Genomic DNA, 14,136 nt, shown 5'->3' on the forward strand with positions numbered 1-14,136 from the left:
CCAATCAGAACACAAGCTCCTCAATGCAGACTCAGCTTGTCCTACCCTTCCCCCACCCAGGTCCCCAAGTCCAGAGCAGAGCCTCCTCACACCAGGCTTGATTCCCAGAGGGCACAGTGATGCTCACTCATCTCGGGCCCAGTGGTTGATTGACTGACTGTCCGTTTGGATCTGAGGGTAGAGGGCCTCGGGCCCTCGTGCAGATGCCCACTGCACCTCGTGCTAGGTCATTTAGCAACAGGAGAAGCAGTAGAGGGTGCCCTGATGAACAGGCAAATGGAACTGAGCAGAAGAGGGGTGACAGGTCGGGGTGATGCCTTTTTCTGAGACGAGAGACAGCCTCTGGCCTGAATGAGGACGAGGGATACAGCGCTGACACTCCAGCCCCGACACTCCAGCCCCATTGCCTCCGCCCCAAGGGTTCCAGCTAGAGGACCTCTGGACCCAGGCTCCCTGTGTCCCCATCTGCATCCCCAGATCATACAGGGTGGCCTGAGGCCACAGCTGTGAGTGGCACCCAGCCTTCCCGTGAGGAGGGTAATCCTTTTTCATTTCTCTCTCAATCCCTTTCCTTCAAGGAGAAAATCTCAGTCTGGTGCCAGTGTGATTCTCACACCCTCCGGTGCACTAATCCCAGCTGTTGAACAAACAGCAAGCCCTCTGCCCACCCCTCCGCAGGCAGCGTCCCTGCGAGCAGCAGCCACACCAGCTCATGGGTTAGGGGACTTCTGCCTGTGGTGACTCCAGCTTTCTGTGTAAGTAGGAAAATGAAGTTTTTAAAATACATCATCCATTTATGTAAAAAGTGCCAGCCAGTGTAAAGCGAAGTCACGGCAGGTAAGCAGGTTGTACTGTGGGCAGGGGGTCAGGGGAGCCCCGCAGGCCCAGTTCCCCCTCTCCTCAGACCCCAGTCCCTACATCTGTATGGTCAGGCCCCTCTCCTGGGGATGCTGTGAGGCAGACGCAATAGGACACGTGAGCATAAGGACAGGTAGGCGCCTGGACAGGGCCGACCCACTTGTGACAGAGGTGCCTGCCGTGTCCCCCACCGTGCCTCTGGCAGCACCTTCCCCTCCTGTGTCCCCAGCAGCCTGAGGCAGCACAGTGTAGACAAGGAAAGGGAAACCAAGCCCTGGCCCTGATCCCACTCTCCCCAGCTTCCCTGGGACAGACCCTCCCCAGGCACAACCCAGCTGTCCCTGGTTGTCTGAGGACACAAGGAAATGGTGCCACGAACATTCTGTGGGGGCCCTGACGACTGGACCATTAGGGTGACACGTGTGGACGGGGCCAAGGACACATCACTATGGGGAGCTGGTGGGTAGGTGCCGGAGAGGCAGGTGGGTGCTAGAGAGGTGGACGCACCAGGTCGGGCCTCGCCTTGTCCAGACTGGGGAGAGGTGGAGAGTCCGAACCAGTAGAAGAACCGGGCAGGGGAAGGACATCAACTTATCCAAGACCACCAAGGGGCCACCAGGAAGACCCCTGCAGGTCCAATGTGACCTAAAAGAAGACCTAAAAGGGGGGTGCAGATAAGGAACCCCAGGGCACGCTATTCAGGCAGGAAAGAGGGTGCACAAACGGCCAAAAATGTAGAACACCAGATTCCAGGACGCCAGGCATGAAAGGGCAGTGGGAAACATCTTACGAAGAGGGGAGGAAGACCGATAATCAGTGACCGTGCAGGCAGAGGCGTTTCCGGACCTGATGTTTCTAAAATAGAGCCACGGTGGGAGCTGACACAGGGCTGCAGTTCCGGAGGGCAGAGAGGGGGCCCACCCTCTAGAGGAAGACAGAAATGACATGGGCGGCTTTGGCCCCAGGAGGCTGTGGGAACCCCTTTGGACCTGCGAGCTGAGGCCAGCCCAAGGCCAGCAGCAGAGGCGTGCGGAGCCCAGCATGGCAGGGTACCCCCACGTGCCTCTCCTTCTGCCAGCACCTGCAGACCTGCGATGTGGGCCTGCTGGGACATGGGGTAGGGCCTTCCCTGCTCGGCCCAGACGCCCTTATGTGAGGAAGGGCCTGAGGTCACAGAAACCTAGCCTGAGCCTCCACCCTCCTCCCACTCCAGGTCGCCACAGGAGCAGCTGCTGGGTGCCAGGGTGGAGCTGGCAGGTAGGAGAGCCACTGCTGCCAGAGCAGAAGGTGTCTGAGCAAGCTGGGGCGGGGTGTGGGGCCAGGGGACAGCAGTGCTGAGTCATAGCTCTGCCCTGGCAGGCTGATGCTTGGCCTGCATGGGGGGGCAACGGGCCGGCAGCTCTTGGGGGGTGGAAAGGCCCAGGACCTCAGGCTGATGATCCTCACGCTAGGGGCTGAGCACTCCCCAGGGAGCATCAGGCTGGGTGCATGTGTCACCTGTGCAAGAAGACTCAGGCCCACCAGTGCCCTAGGTGTGTGGTCTCGCCCTGCCTGCTGGCCCTGAAACCTGAGTTGCCCTCTGCCTCTGGGGTTTTACCTGTGGTCTCACACACACACACACAGCTGGCCTCTGAGTGGCCTCTGCTTGGGCGCCAGACAACCTTGCCTCTCTAGCCATTCAGTCTAGGCATGGGCCTGCCTCTTCAGTGGGGTCAGACTCCCCTCCCTGGCTCCTCCCTTTCTGATGGTCCAGGACTCTGCGTGGAGTGGGCTTTCCTTGGGTGGGGAGGGAGTCCACAGAGTGAGGGGTTTGGCTTCTTGTTTCCACCTCCCTCCAAGGAAGTGGGTGCCCGGTGACGAGCGAGCCCCGCCCGCCGAGGCCAGGCCTTCTCCAGCCCGGTAAGCTGATAAGCCGTCTTCTCTCCTTGGAGACCCTCTGGCTTAGCCCGGCTTGGGCAGCAACACTTTGGTGACCTTGGCTCTGGGCTCCCTTTCTCGGGGCGGGGGGGGTGGATACAGAAGGGGCTGGTGTCGCACAGCCCTGGTCTGCCCTGCTCTGCCCAGGCCCCTAAGTCAGCCGTTAGTGAGGACCATAGCGGACGTGTTACAGTGCCGGGGCTCTGTGCCAGGTCACGAGGGGCATGCCTGGGGAGAGCCGTGGCCTGCATGGTGGGCATCCGGGGTACAGGGCAGCAGAGTGTGGAAAGGCCCCAGAGAGCACTGTACTCCACCATGTCCCCACCCCTGGCTCAGGAGTGTCACCTGGCATCTGTGACGTGAATGGAGACTTGAGAGGGTCATGTCTGGGGGGAGGGGGCAGTGAGACGTGAGGACGGGCTGGGCCTGTCAGGAAGTGAGCAGGGACCAAGGTCAGGGGCCTGGGGGGCAGGGCAGGGCAGGTCTTAAAGAGCATATGTGGTGTGTGTGCTCAAGTATCTGGCCTGCACGCTGCGGTCAAGGGGTCCCTGAGTAGGCTCTGGGTTTGGGGATCGCATCCTGGCAGCCTTTATGTACACAGGCAAGTGGGTAGGTGAGTCAGGGAGACCGTGAGGGGATGTGATGGAGCTCATCAAGAGTCATGGCCACGGTGGGCCACATGTCTGCAGAGCCCACCATGGCACACCTGCCACTTCCTCCCAGCATCCCCTCTCCAAGGATGGCCCCACTCCCAGCCTACTGGCCAGACCCTGGGGTGCCCGAACCCTACCACCGCTCTGCCACCAGGCACTGCCCATCATACAGTCCACATGTCACCTGGATAGCTGCACCCTGTTCTAGTCACACACAGGGCACTCCTTGCTCAAACCTTGGCTGGCTTCTAGCTCACTCAGAGAGAAAGCCAGAGTTCTTACAGTGACCCCCTCACATTAGATGCCAGCTCCCCACCTTCCTTCCTGACCCTCAGACTGGCCAAGCACATTCTCAGCCCAGAGCCTTTGAACCAGCTGTTCCACTCCCGTCACCATCCGCTCGTGGTCACCTAGCACCTGTCAGGGCCCTGCCCACCTCCATAGACCTGCAGCCTTAGGTTAAGCAGCACCCCTGACCCTGCTCCTGTGCAGCTTGGCACCTTCCCCATCACAGAGTCTTTGCTGCCTTTGATCTGATTCTCACTTCCCTCCACCTGCGTAAACTCAGGCGCCCGTCTTTGATTCATTCAGCAGTCGTGTGTCCCCCGCCCCCCAAGCCCCTGGTGAGTGGTTAGTAGGCCCTGACTCCTCCCTTTGGTCCCTCTCACGCACCTCAGCCCCGTTCCACACTGTAGCTCGTACCTCCTCTGCTTCAGGCACACCACAGGTAGCCACCCACAGGCATGGGCGTGCACTTACATATTCCCATGCACATGCGTGGACCTACACACAGGCACATACCTAGATGGGTGCATACACACATACACAGTCCTGCAAACATACACATGTGCGTGTGTGTAACCCCAGACGCGCACACACACAACCACATGGCCACAGCTCTGCACCCACACAGTAGGTGCCCGTGAATGTCCCTGCCTCCTCCTCTCACTTGTGACTCCCTCCTCTCTCTCTGTCCAACCATTCTGACTGTCCTTCAGCTCCCCAGGCACGCCATGGTTCATCTCTCCCTTTGCCCACAGGGCCTTTGCACGCGCCCTTCCTCTCACTGGTACACTCTTTCCCTCACCCACTCCTCAGTAATTTCCAGCCAGCCCAGCAGTGCTGTGGTGGTGGTGGTGGTAAGGGATGGGGTTTGTGGGTGTAGGCCCCAGGGACCTGTGAGCAGTTACTGAACCAGGTAATCGTGTAGTCATCCAGCCCTTGGCTCTTCATCTCCAGGCCAATGGCGGCGAGGCCCAGTAAAGCCCAGATTAGACTGAGAGAGAGAGGACTGGCAGGAATCGCACATAAAGGCAAAGAAGCCAAGCCTCAGGATGGGTCCAAATGGGACCTCAGCAAATACTCTTGTTCACAGGCCCCCCTCCCTGTGTCCGTGCACAGCCCAATCCCCAACATTGAGCACCGATATACCCTGGGATGTGGCTGAGCCCTGCAGAACCACAGGGGGAATTCTGAGTAGGCCTTGCCTCTTTGGATCTGAAAGATGAGGGTGCCTCTAAGAGAGGGACCCACCTTGGATGTGTCTGTTGGTGGCTGCCCCATGTAGGTGGCAAAAGCTCCCAGGCTTGGCCTGGTGCACACAATTGCCTCCTAGCTGTTTCCTTCCCCCTTACTCCCACGTTGCCTTGTGGATGCACTGGTCAGGGACCACCCAGCCAGCCCCAGGCTGCCCGCCCACTGCCCCCAGACTACTCTCCTGATTCTCAGAAGCCCAGCCCTTGGCCTTGGGGTTGTGGAGCACGCACTTGCCAAAACACAAGTCATGCCTTCTTAGGGCGGCTTTGGACTTGAAAGCTGGGTGGGGAATCTTGGTCCCAGCAGGGGGCCATTAGGTCAGGGTTCCAGCCCACGGAATGGATGATGTGCGTCCCAAGTGGCCCTCCACTGGTGGGTGAAGCCAGGAGGCAGGGGGCCTGCTTCTTTCTCTTGTACCACGTGGCCTCCTGTTTTTATTTTGGGGGTAACTCACCCACAAGACCTTTTTGTGGTGTTAAAATGGACATACTATAAAACTTATTACTATTTTAACCATTCTTAAGTTTACAGTTTAGTGGTATTAAATATATTAAGGGCACCGTGCCTCTGAATTTAACGACTCTAAGGACCATATATGGGGAATCACACAGTACTTGTCCTTTTGTGACTGGCTTCTTTCACTGAGCATAAAATCCTCAAGGTTTATCCGTGTTGTAGCAGGTGTCCTTCCTTTTTAAGGCTGCATAATATTCCTGTGTGTGTGTGTGTGTGTGTGTGTGTGTGTCTGGCATTTTACCTGTCCGTTCATCTGCCAGTGGACCCTGGAGTTGCTTTCACCTCTTAGCTATTGCAGATAGTTCTGTTATGAACACGGGTGTACAAAAATCTCTCCCCAGACCCTGATTTCCATTCTTTTGGGTATATACCCGAAGTGGAATTGCTGGTAATTCTATTTTTAATTTTTTTGAGGGAAGAACCACCCTACTGTTTTCCATAGCAGCTGTACTATTTTATATTTCTACCAAAAGTGCACAAGGGAGCCAATTTCTGCTCATTCTTCTCTTGTTGTTGTTTTAAATACAGTACTCATCCTTCTAGGCATGAGGTGGCATCTTACTGTGGTTTTGATCTGCATAGTCCTGACAGTGATGTCAAGCATCTTTTCATGCGCTTACTGGCCATTCATTTATCTTCTTAAAGATTTCTTCTTCAAGAAATGTGTGTTCAAGTCCTTTACCCAATTTCCAGGCAGATTGCTCCTTGAGCTGCTGAGGTTTACTTCTCTGTATATTCTAGGTATTAACCCCTTATCCAACATATGATTTGTAAGTATTTGCTTCCATCCTGTAGATTGCCATTTTAGCTGTTGATAGTGCCTTTTTATGCACAAAATTTTATAATTTTTATGCAGTCTGGTTTGTCTCTTTTTTTATTTTGTTGCCTGTAGCCTTTAGTGTCATATCCAAGAAATCACTGTCGAATCCAATGTCATGCAGCTCTTGACCTGTGCTTTCTCCTAATACTGTACTTTTAGGTCTTACATTTAAGTCTTTGATCCATTTTTAAATTAATTTTATGTATATGGTATTTGGTAAGAGCATCACCATTTTTCTAAGAAAACCCCAGCCCTGGCAGGAAAGACCAAAGAAAGGAAGGATGCAGTGGAGAGGTACAGGCCACAGGTGGGACAGGACACCCTGCTGGCAGGGTGGCAGCCACGCATGAGCTGGCCTGTGAAGAGGCAAAGTTCTGGTACGGGAGCAGGTGAGGGGCCACTGATGAGTGGTGGCTGAGCTAGCCCCCCCGCGGACAGCCCTTTGCTGAGCCTGGCAGGCTCCCCCGGCCCAAGCTGTAAGAGGAGGGATTTGGGTTTGAGAAGGATCTGGCTACAGGGAGGTCATGCGAGGAAGCAGCCAACGTCTTGGTCTGTTTGGGTGCAGCTCTGAATGGAGGCAGGGGACTGGCCTGCACAACCCCAGGCCATGTCACGTCTCAGCTAGACCACATCCCAAGAGTGGGGTCACTGAAGGGTGCCTCAGGGCATGGAGAATTGGTGCCTGGTTGCTGCTTGTCTAGGTGGCAGTGACCAGCCGAGGGAGAACTGGTCACTTGGGGCCTGGGTGTCCCTCAGATTCTCAAACACAAGTTGAAGGAAACAGTAATGACAGCATGGGTCACCCCTGGCATGGCTGGCATTGCCTTCAGGAGGGAGAACCTTGGCACTCGTGCAGGAGTGAAGGCCCCAGGAGCCCTGGGTGGCTGCTGGGGATGTTGGACTCTTTCCTACACCTTGAGGGGCTGCTGGGTCTTCAGCAGGGGCCCCGAGAGCAGCCACTGGGCCCCCGCTCCACACACTCACAGCCTGGGGAGGGAAGAGGCAAGTCTCGGATAGCATGAGAGACAGGGCCTCATCCATGCCCTGACGCTTGTTTACAAACCTCTCTTAAAACAAAAGTTAAAAAAAAAAAAGAAAAGAAAAAAAAAATTCATTTAGGAAGATACAGGAAATATGGTAAAATGCAAAGAAGGAAAAAATCCTTTGAAATTCCACAACCTAGAACTCACTGCTGCTTGAATTCCTTCCCTGATCTCTCTCATGTGGTGGTTACATGGCCAGCATGTCCCCCACTCATGGTCCGGTGGGACCACGGAGAAGCCACCAGGTCCTCAGCCTCTTCATGCCTGAGGCTTTCCCTTCCTCTCTCCCACCAGCCCTCACCAAGTGCCCACAGCTCCCAGGCCCTGGGCTACATTAGCCCACAGGCTATGCTTGGTTCTGAGGGAGCACCCACAGGTGATGAGGACATGGGGGTACTAGCTGCCACTGCCTGGGTTCCAGACGCTGCACTGAACGCTCTACCTCTAACAGATGCTTATGACCGGTGAGGGACAGGCTCTGTGACGTGGAGTCAAGTGCTCAGGCCACACAGCTGGGATGAGACTCATCATCCTGGGAGCACTGGGGACACATGAAGGCTCAACCGAGGGGGAGAGGTGGCATGAGAGGTGCTTGCAGGGCCCCTGGCTACAGAGGCAAGTGGGTCCAGGGAAAGAACGGGCCTCAGGGTCCTTGCCATCCAGGGCCTGCCATGAGGGAGCATCGGGGGTGGGGGGTGAGTGCTGGCCATGGCAGAGTGAGGAGGCTGCAGGGGGCAGCCAGGCCAGGACAGAGGTTGTGGGCAGGCTCCCAGATGGGAGCAGAGCCGGAGTTCTGGGCCTGCCCTGGTGGGGAGGGCCCAGGCTCAGCTACTCACAGGTCATCGGGGGAGGCCTGGGAAGAGCTTGCAGGTATCCTGGGTCAGCAGGTGGCTGGCTGAGGGCTGGGCACTGAGGTGCTGACGCCCTGGCCAGGGTGTGAGCACAGCTGTTCCTTATTGACCATCAAGGTGGGAACAGGGACATGAAAGACCTGGCCTAGGACCAGGGAGTCTGCGGGCTGCCCCCCTTGCCTTGCCCTGGGCTCAGTGGTTCCTGATGCTCTCAGACATACTCTGGCTCACCTGCCTCCCACACCTGGCTGCTGTCCTGTACCCCCCAGCCCCTGCTTCCCTGACTCAGCCCGCCCAGCCCAAGCCTCTCCTCACTGACCCACCTCACCCACCAGGAGCCAGGCTGCCGTGTTCCCCGCCCGAGACCTCTGCCTTGCTCTGCTCCCTGCCTGTCTGTTTACTGCCAGGCCTCGCCAGCCTCCTCCTGGTGAATGTCCTGCCCTGAGAGAGCAAAGGAGTGACCCAGCTCCCATGAGAGGTGGTGAGGGGAGATCATCCAGTTACCCTGGTGTCGGACCCCACTGTAAACCAAGGAGGGGCCAAGGCCCATTGATGCTGTGACACATGTGGGTACACCCCCGGCAGCCACAGGAGAGGGTGAGGGAGGTGATGGTGAGGGGAGGACATCAGAGCAGGTTCTCTGTATGGAATCCTAAAGAACAACAGACCCAGAGACTGAGGCTGCAGTTGGCCGGATGCAGGTGGGGAGGGAGGGGCGGCAGGGCCCCGGACTCCCTTCCTCGCTCCAGAAACCCTAAGGCTAACGTCCCAGTGTGGCTCTGGGCACGTTTCCTCAAGTACCAGGCTTCAGGCACACTGGCTGACCAGGCAGGGTGTGAGGCGTGGAGTGGGGTGCAACTCAGTGGAGTCCCAGGGAGGGGAGCGGGTGTGCTTCACGGTCCCCCAGGCTGCTTCCCGCGGAGGCCCGGTTTCCCTCTTTCCCACCCAGCCTGCGGCGGGGGTAGGCTCACCCTCTTCTCTGTGTTGGCAGGTGAAGGGCGGATGCCCAAGGCAGGGGGCCCGCAGGGAGCGCGCACGGCACCGTCCGGCAAGCGGCGGCCAGACGGCAGCAGCCTAGGCAGACGCTGGAGTCCGGCTTCCCACCGTCGGGAGGACAGGGCATGACGGCGGCAGATCGGGCCCCACAGTGGCCCGGGCAGGTGGAGAGTCACTAGAGGGAGGGCTCGGCCGCCTCCTCGCCCCGGGCGATCGCCATGCCGGCTGGAGCAGAGGTGCTGGGGCAGGGGCTGCAGCGTGGCGTGGCCTCGCCCCGCCGCCCGCGCTGAGCGCTCCGAGGGCAGCCGCGCTCCGTCTGCCGGGCACCGCGGCCCGCGTCTCGGCGTCCCCCCCCCGCCTCGCTCGGCGGCGACAGGGAGCGGCGCCCCGTCCCGTGCTCTGCATCTGGGCCCGCCGCTGCCGGACCATGGGATGTCGGCAAAGCTCAGAGGAGAAAGAGGCGGCGCGGCGGTCCCGGAGGATTGACCGCCATCTGCGCTCCGAGAGCCAGCGGCAGCGCCGCGAGATCAAGCTGCTCCTGCTGGGCACCAGCAACTCGGGCAAGAGCACCATCGTGAAGCAGATGAAGATCATCCACAGCGGCGGCTTCAACCTGGAGGCCTGCAAGGAGTACAAGCCCCTGATCATCTACAACGCCATCGACTCGCTGACCCGCATCATCCGCGCCCTGGCCGCCCTCAAGATCGACTTCCACAACCCGGACCGCGCCTACGACGCCGTCCAGCTGTTCGCGCTCACCGGCCCTGCCGAGAGCAAGGGCGAGATCACCCCCGAGCTGCTGGGCGTCATGCGGCGGCTGTGGGCCGACCCCGGGGCGCAGGCCTGCTTCGGCCGCTCCAGCGAGTACCACCTGGAGGACAACGCCGCCTACTACCTGAACGACCTGGAGCGCATCGCCGCGCCCGACTACATCCCCACCGTCGAGGACATTCTGCGCTCCCGGGACATGACCACGGGCATCGTGGAGAACAAGTTCACCTTCAAGGAGCTGACCTTCAAGATGGTGGACGTGGGCGGGCAGAGGTCGGAGCGCAAGAAATGGATCCACTGTTTCGAGGGCGTCACGGCCATCATCTTCTGTGTGGAGCTTAGTGGCTACGACCTGAAGCTCTACGAGGACAACCAGACGGTGAGTGTGCGGGCTTTTCCCCTGCCTGTCCCCGCCTCGGCTGGCTCCTGGGAAGTGGGTGGGCTTGAGGGGGTGGGCAGGGCAGGCGAGGCTGAGGCATGGTGGCTCCGGCCAGGGGCCGTCTCTGGGAGCACAGCGTGGTGGGTGGTGGGTGTCTCGGGCACCGGAGGGCCTTGGGATACCGTCTGCTGTGGCGCCTCTCTTGGGGGCCACTAGCCCGGACAGGTTCCACTCTGACCTGAGGGTCCCTCACGGGCCTTCGGGGTCTCTGCATCCCTCTGAGTGACCACCACACCCTCGGGCCCCACCAGGTAGGGATGTCCTCACCCAGCTGCTGACAGCACTACCCTCAGGATGCTCATAGACCCCAGGTACCCAGGTGGCCCCTGCCTCAGTGCCACGAGCAGCCCACACCCATGCCCGAAATGCCCAGGGCGTAGACAGCCATCCCTCTGCCAAGTGGGGCCTACTCCTTGGCCCCAAGACCATTTTGCTTGGAGCCCAGAAAAGTGGCCCTGGGGTGCCTGGCCCACAGGGAAGGCTCACTGGGGAGGAAGAAGGGGGAGCTGGGCCCTATGAGGGACTCTGCTCTGGGTGAGTTTGGGGTGCAGTCAGGTGTGTAGGGGAGTAGCCCTGGAGGCTGGGAGGGAGGTTGACAGCTCGGCAGGACATGAATGGGGACAAGGCCCAGGCCAGTCATCCGGTTGCTGGTCTATGTAGCAATCCAGGAAATACACAAAACCCCTATGATTACAGGCACTGTTATGGGTGCTGGGAACTGTAGCCACGGCCCCACAGCCCCATTGGGATCCTTAGAGTCTGGCAGCAACAGGGTTAAGAACTGTTTCTGAGGCTTAATCCCCAGGGGTCGGGTGGGTATGGGGGTTTTTTCAGGCCCTCAGCCTGAACACCGTGGTTCTCAGCATGGAGAAGGGCGCTCAAAGGCAGGGGGTGGATGGAGCCCCCATAGAGGGGACACAGTGCAGGGAGGTACCCAGGAGCACCCAGGGATGGTGCTGAGCCAGTGGGGGCTCGAAGGGGAGAGGGTGGGCAGCATGATGCAGATGCAACCAAGGCAGAAAGCCCAGTGCACAAGGCACCACAGGGGCTTTGGGTGCCCGGGAGTGGTGGTGGAGGCTGAGCAGCCGGATGGGGTGGGGGGTGGCCCAGGCTGTCCTACAGAGGACATTTTGTGCCAGGCAGGAGCACTGAACAGAGACTCGCAATCTGCCCTTGAGGCCTTTGACGCTGGGGGCAGGAGGTGTGGGGGCAAACGGGTCCACAAATAGCCATACATGGTATGGAGCTGTGGGTGCCAGCGGCTCAGGGGGCGCAGTTGTCTGGCAGGGGGAAGGGTGATGATGGTCCTGGTGGGGGACCCACTGTGCTGGGAAATGGGGTTGGGGGGTCAGCCTCCAGGGCCTAGGGGACCTGGGCAATGGCAAGGAAGGGGCTTGGCCCTTCATTCAGTCTTTTTTAAGGCAGGTGGTGGCTTTGTTCTTTGGGTTCAGTTGGGAGTCTTAATTGGGCTGCGGCCCCAAGAAAGTATACAGACAGCCTTGGGCTGCGGCCACCATGCTGGGTGCCTGAGCGTTTTTCTGGATGGAGAGAAGGTCTGTGTCTTTCAAGGTTTTCAAGGAAATCTAGCCTTTTGGAGAAGGGGAAAGAAACAGCTGCAGGTGATCGTGAAGACAGGAGGCAGGGCTCCCCCTCTGTCCTGTGTGCACCCAGGGGTCTCTCCAGGGCTGTGCCAGGCAGTGATGGTGTCAGGGGCCTAGGCTAAGGACACTGTATCCACGGGACAGGCCTGCCTTGCTCCCAGCACTGTGTGGTTTCTAGGGTTTCTAGCTCCTCTTGTTCTGCCCACACCCACTTTGGTGCCGTGTGAGGTTCTGGGCAGAGGGACATCCCAGCCAATGGGAAAGTTCAGGCTATTTGATGAGGCATTGCTCTGAGCAGAAGGCTCGGGGCTGACCAGGCTGTGACGCAAGGCCCAGGTCAGGGGCCCGGGCGAGGCCCCAGGACAGTGGCGGAGCACGTCTGCCAGCCACATGGTGCTCCTGTGGTCAGCTCTCCGGCCTTCCGCCTTTTTCTGCCATGTCCTGAGGCTGGTGATAGCCTGTGCTCTGGGGCCTTCCTGAGGCCAGGATCTCGGGCTGCTAAGTCTGTCATCTCCAGGGCAAGGTGGCAAGTTCCTTCAGCATTGGGCTGGGCTCCCAGACCATCTGTTGGCAAGCTTTGTCAGCCCAGCCTGTGCCCACAGGTGTGGCAGGATGTGGGAGGCGGGATGCCTCAGCCCCGAGTTGGTCCCGTGTTTCATGGAGGTATTTAGCTATCATCTCTGCTATCTGAACCTGTCAACTAGGAGGTGGCCCAAGTGTCCTCAAAGATGGGCCCAAGGAAAGGCTTGGCCTGTACTCCCTCTCTTCCTGGCCCTCCCTGCCTCCCCCCTGCCTCTCTCCTCTCTGTTCTGGCCTTCCTGGCCTTGTTTTCCTCACACGCTCTGCTGTCTCTGGCCTTAAGTGTGTGACCACCCTGGCCCTGCCTGTCCCCGCCCTTCAGGTCTCATCTCAGGCATCACCTCCTTGAAAGACCTTCCTTGACCCCAGCGCCAGCACACCCCTCTATTGCAGCCTGTCTGTCATTACAGATGGGTCCCCACCTGTGTGCTAGTGAACGGCTGACTAGTTGGACTGGGGGCATGAACGGCAGGACAGGCAGCCCCACGAAGGCCCTCACATCTCTAGGCTGCTCCCAGCCCTCTCCCCAGGGTGGGAGGTGCACAGCTGGCAGCCCTGGGGGGGGATGGCACCGCCCAGCCTGGCTGGGGAGGGGTTCTCTGGAAGGCCTGTATTTGCCTCCTGGAGGCAGCCGGGCTCTGGAGCTGCTCAAGGCATTTTCTAAAGGGAGGGGAGAGCAGCCAGGCCTGCACCCCACCGCTCCCGCCACCCTGGTCTCAGCAGGCCCGGGGAGGTGGTTGTTCCCCAGAAAAGGAAATTCTTCATGAGAAACTCAAGCGAGGCTGGAAATTCACTGGATTCCAAATAGTTGTGACCTTTCATGCTCTACCAGCAATATCTCAGGATGGAAAACAAACAGGCTGCTGAGGAAAGACAATAGCCCCCGTGGTTCCTCCGGCCGCTGGCCGTGCGGTGGGCTGGCCGCCCGGGGCAGAGCCGGGCCAGGCGGAGAGCAGAGCCTGCCCCTGCGGCGCCCGCACGCAGCACTGTCCCCGCCGCCGGCCCGCCCCCCTGTGCCCCTGCCCTCCTCCCGCCTGACCGAGCGAGCGAGTGCAGCCATCGGGACAGGACAGGGCCGCCCCGGTGCCTTCTTTTCAAGGGCCCTCAACTGTCCCTGGGCCCCAGCAGAGGCATGAGAGCCAAGAGCCAGCCACGCCGAGTTTTACAGAAACCAAGGGAACCTGGTGGCCCAGCGCCAGGCTCTGGACCGGGCTCCTCGAGATCTTTTTTCCTGCTCGGCTCCTGAGGCCTCCAGGAGCCTTGTCTGCTCTGACAGCGGGCTGGTGGAGCCCCCCACCCCCATGCCTGGCAGACGAGCCACAGCCACCGCCACCACCTCCCCCAGCCCCCCCGCCCGCTGGCATCTGCGTCAGCACGTTGCCAAGGGTAACGTCGGGATCTCTAGGCTCCTGGGTGTGGAGGGCTGCAGAGGGCTGCAGGGAGCACAGGGCAGCACCTGGGCAGGGGAGGCCGATTCCGGGGTGTCTGTGGACCATGGCAATGAGCAGATGCACGGGGCCACGCCCAGCCTTCATAATGATTCCCCGCCCTGATCC

At 59.5% G+C, this 14,136-nt stretch overlaps 2 protein-coding genes across 4 annotated transcripts in view; one reads left to right on the forward strand and one right to left on the reverse strand.

Annotated features, from left to right (window-relative positions):
* The window catches only part of RSPH14 (radial spoke head 14 homolog), a 77,790-nt gene that overhangs the window by 23,378 nt on the left and 40,276 nt on the right, over positions 1 to 14,136 (reverse strand). The gene's annotated exons all lie outside the window — the stretch shown is intronic.
* The window catches only part of GNAZ (G protein subunit alpha z), a 51,603-nt gene that overhangs the window by 12,738 nt on the left and 24,729 nt on the right, over positions 1 to 14,136 (forward strand). For both annotated transcript variants that reach the window (XM_072723344.1, XM_072723345.1), the window contains exon 2: positions 9,186 to 10,340. In XM_072723344.1, coding sequence (XP_072579445.1) covers positions 9,618 to 10,340 — 723 coding nt within the window. In that variant the 5' untranslated portion in view covers positions 9,186 to 9,617. The remainder of the gene's footprint in view (positions 1 to 9,185; positions 10,341 to 14,136) is intronic.

This window comes from Vulpes vulpes, chromosome 10, assembly GCF_048418805.1.
Source record: "Vulpes vulpes isolate BD-2025 chromosome 10, VulVul3, whole genome shotgun sequence".
Taxonomy (NCBI): Eukaryota; Metazoa; Chordata; class Mammalia; order Carnivora; family Canidae; genus Vulpes; species Vulpes vulpes.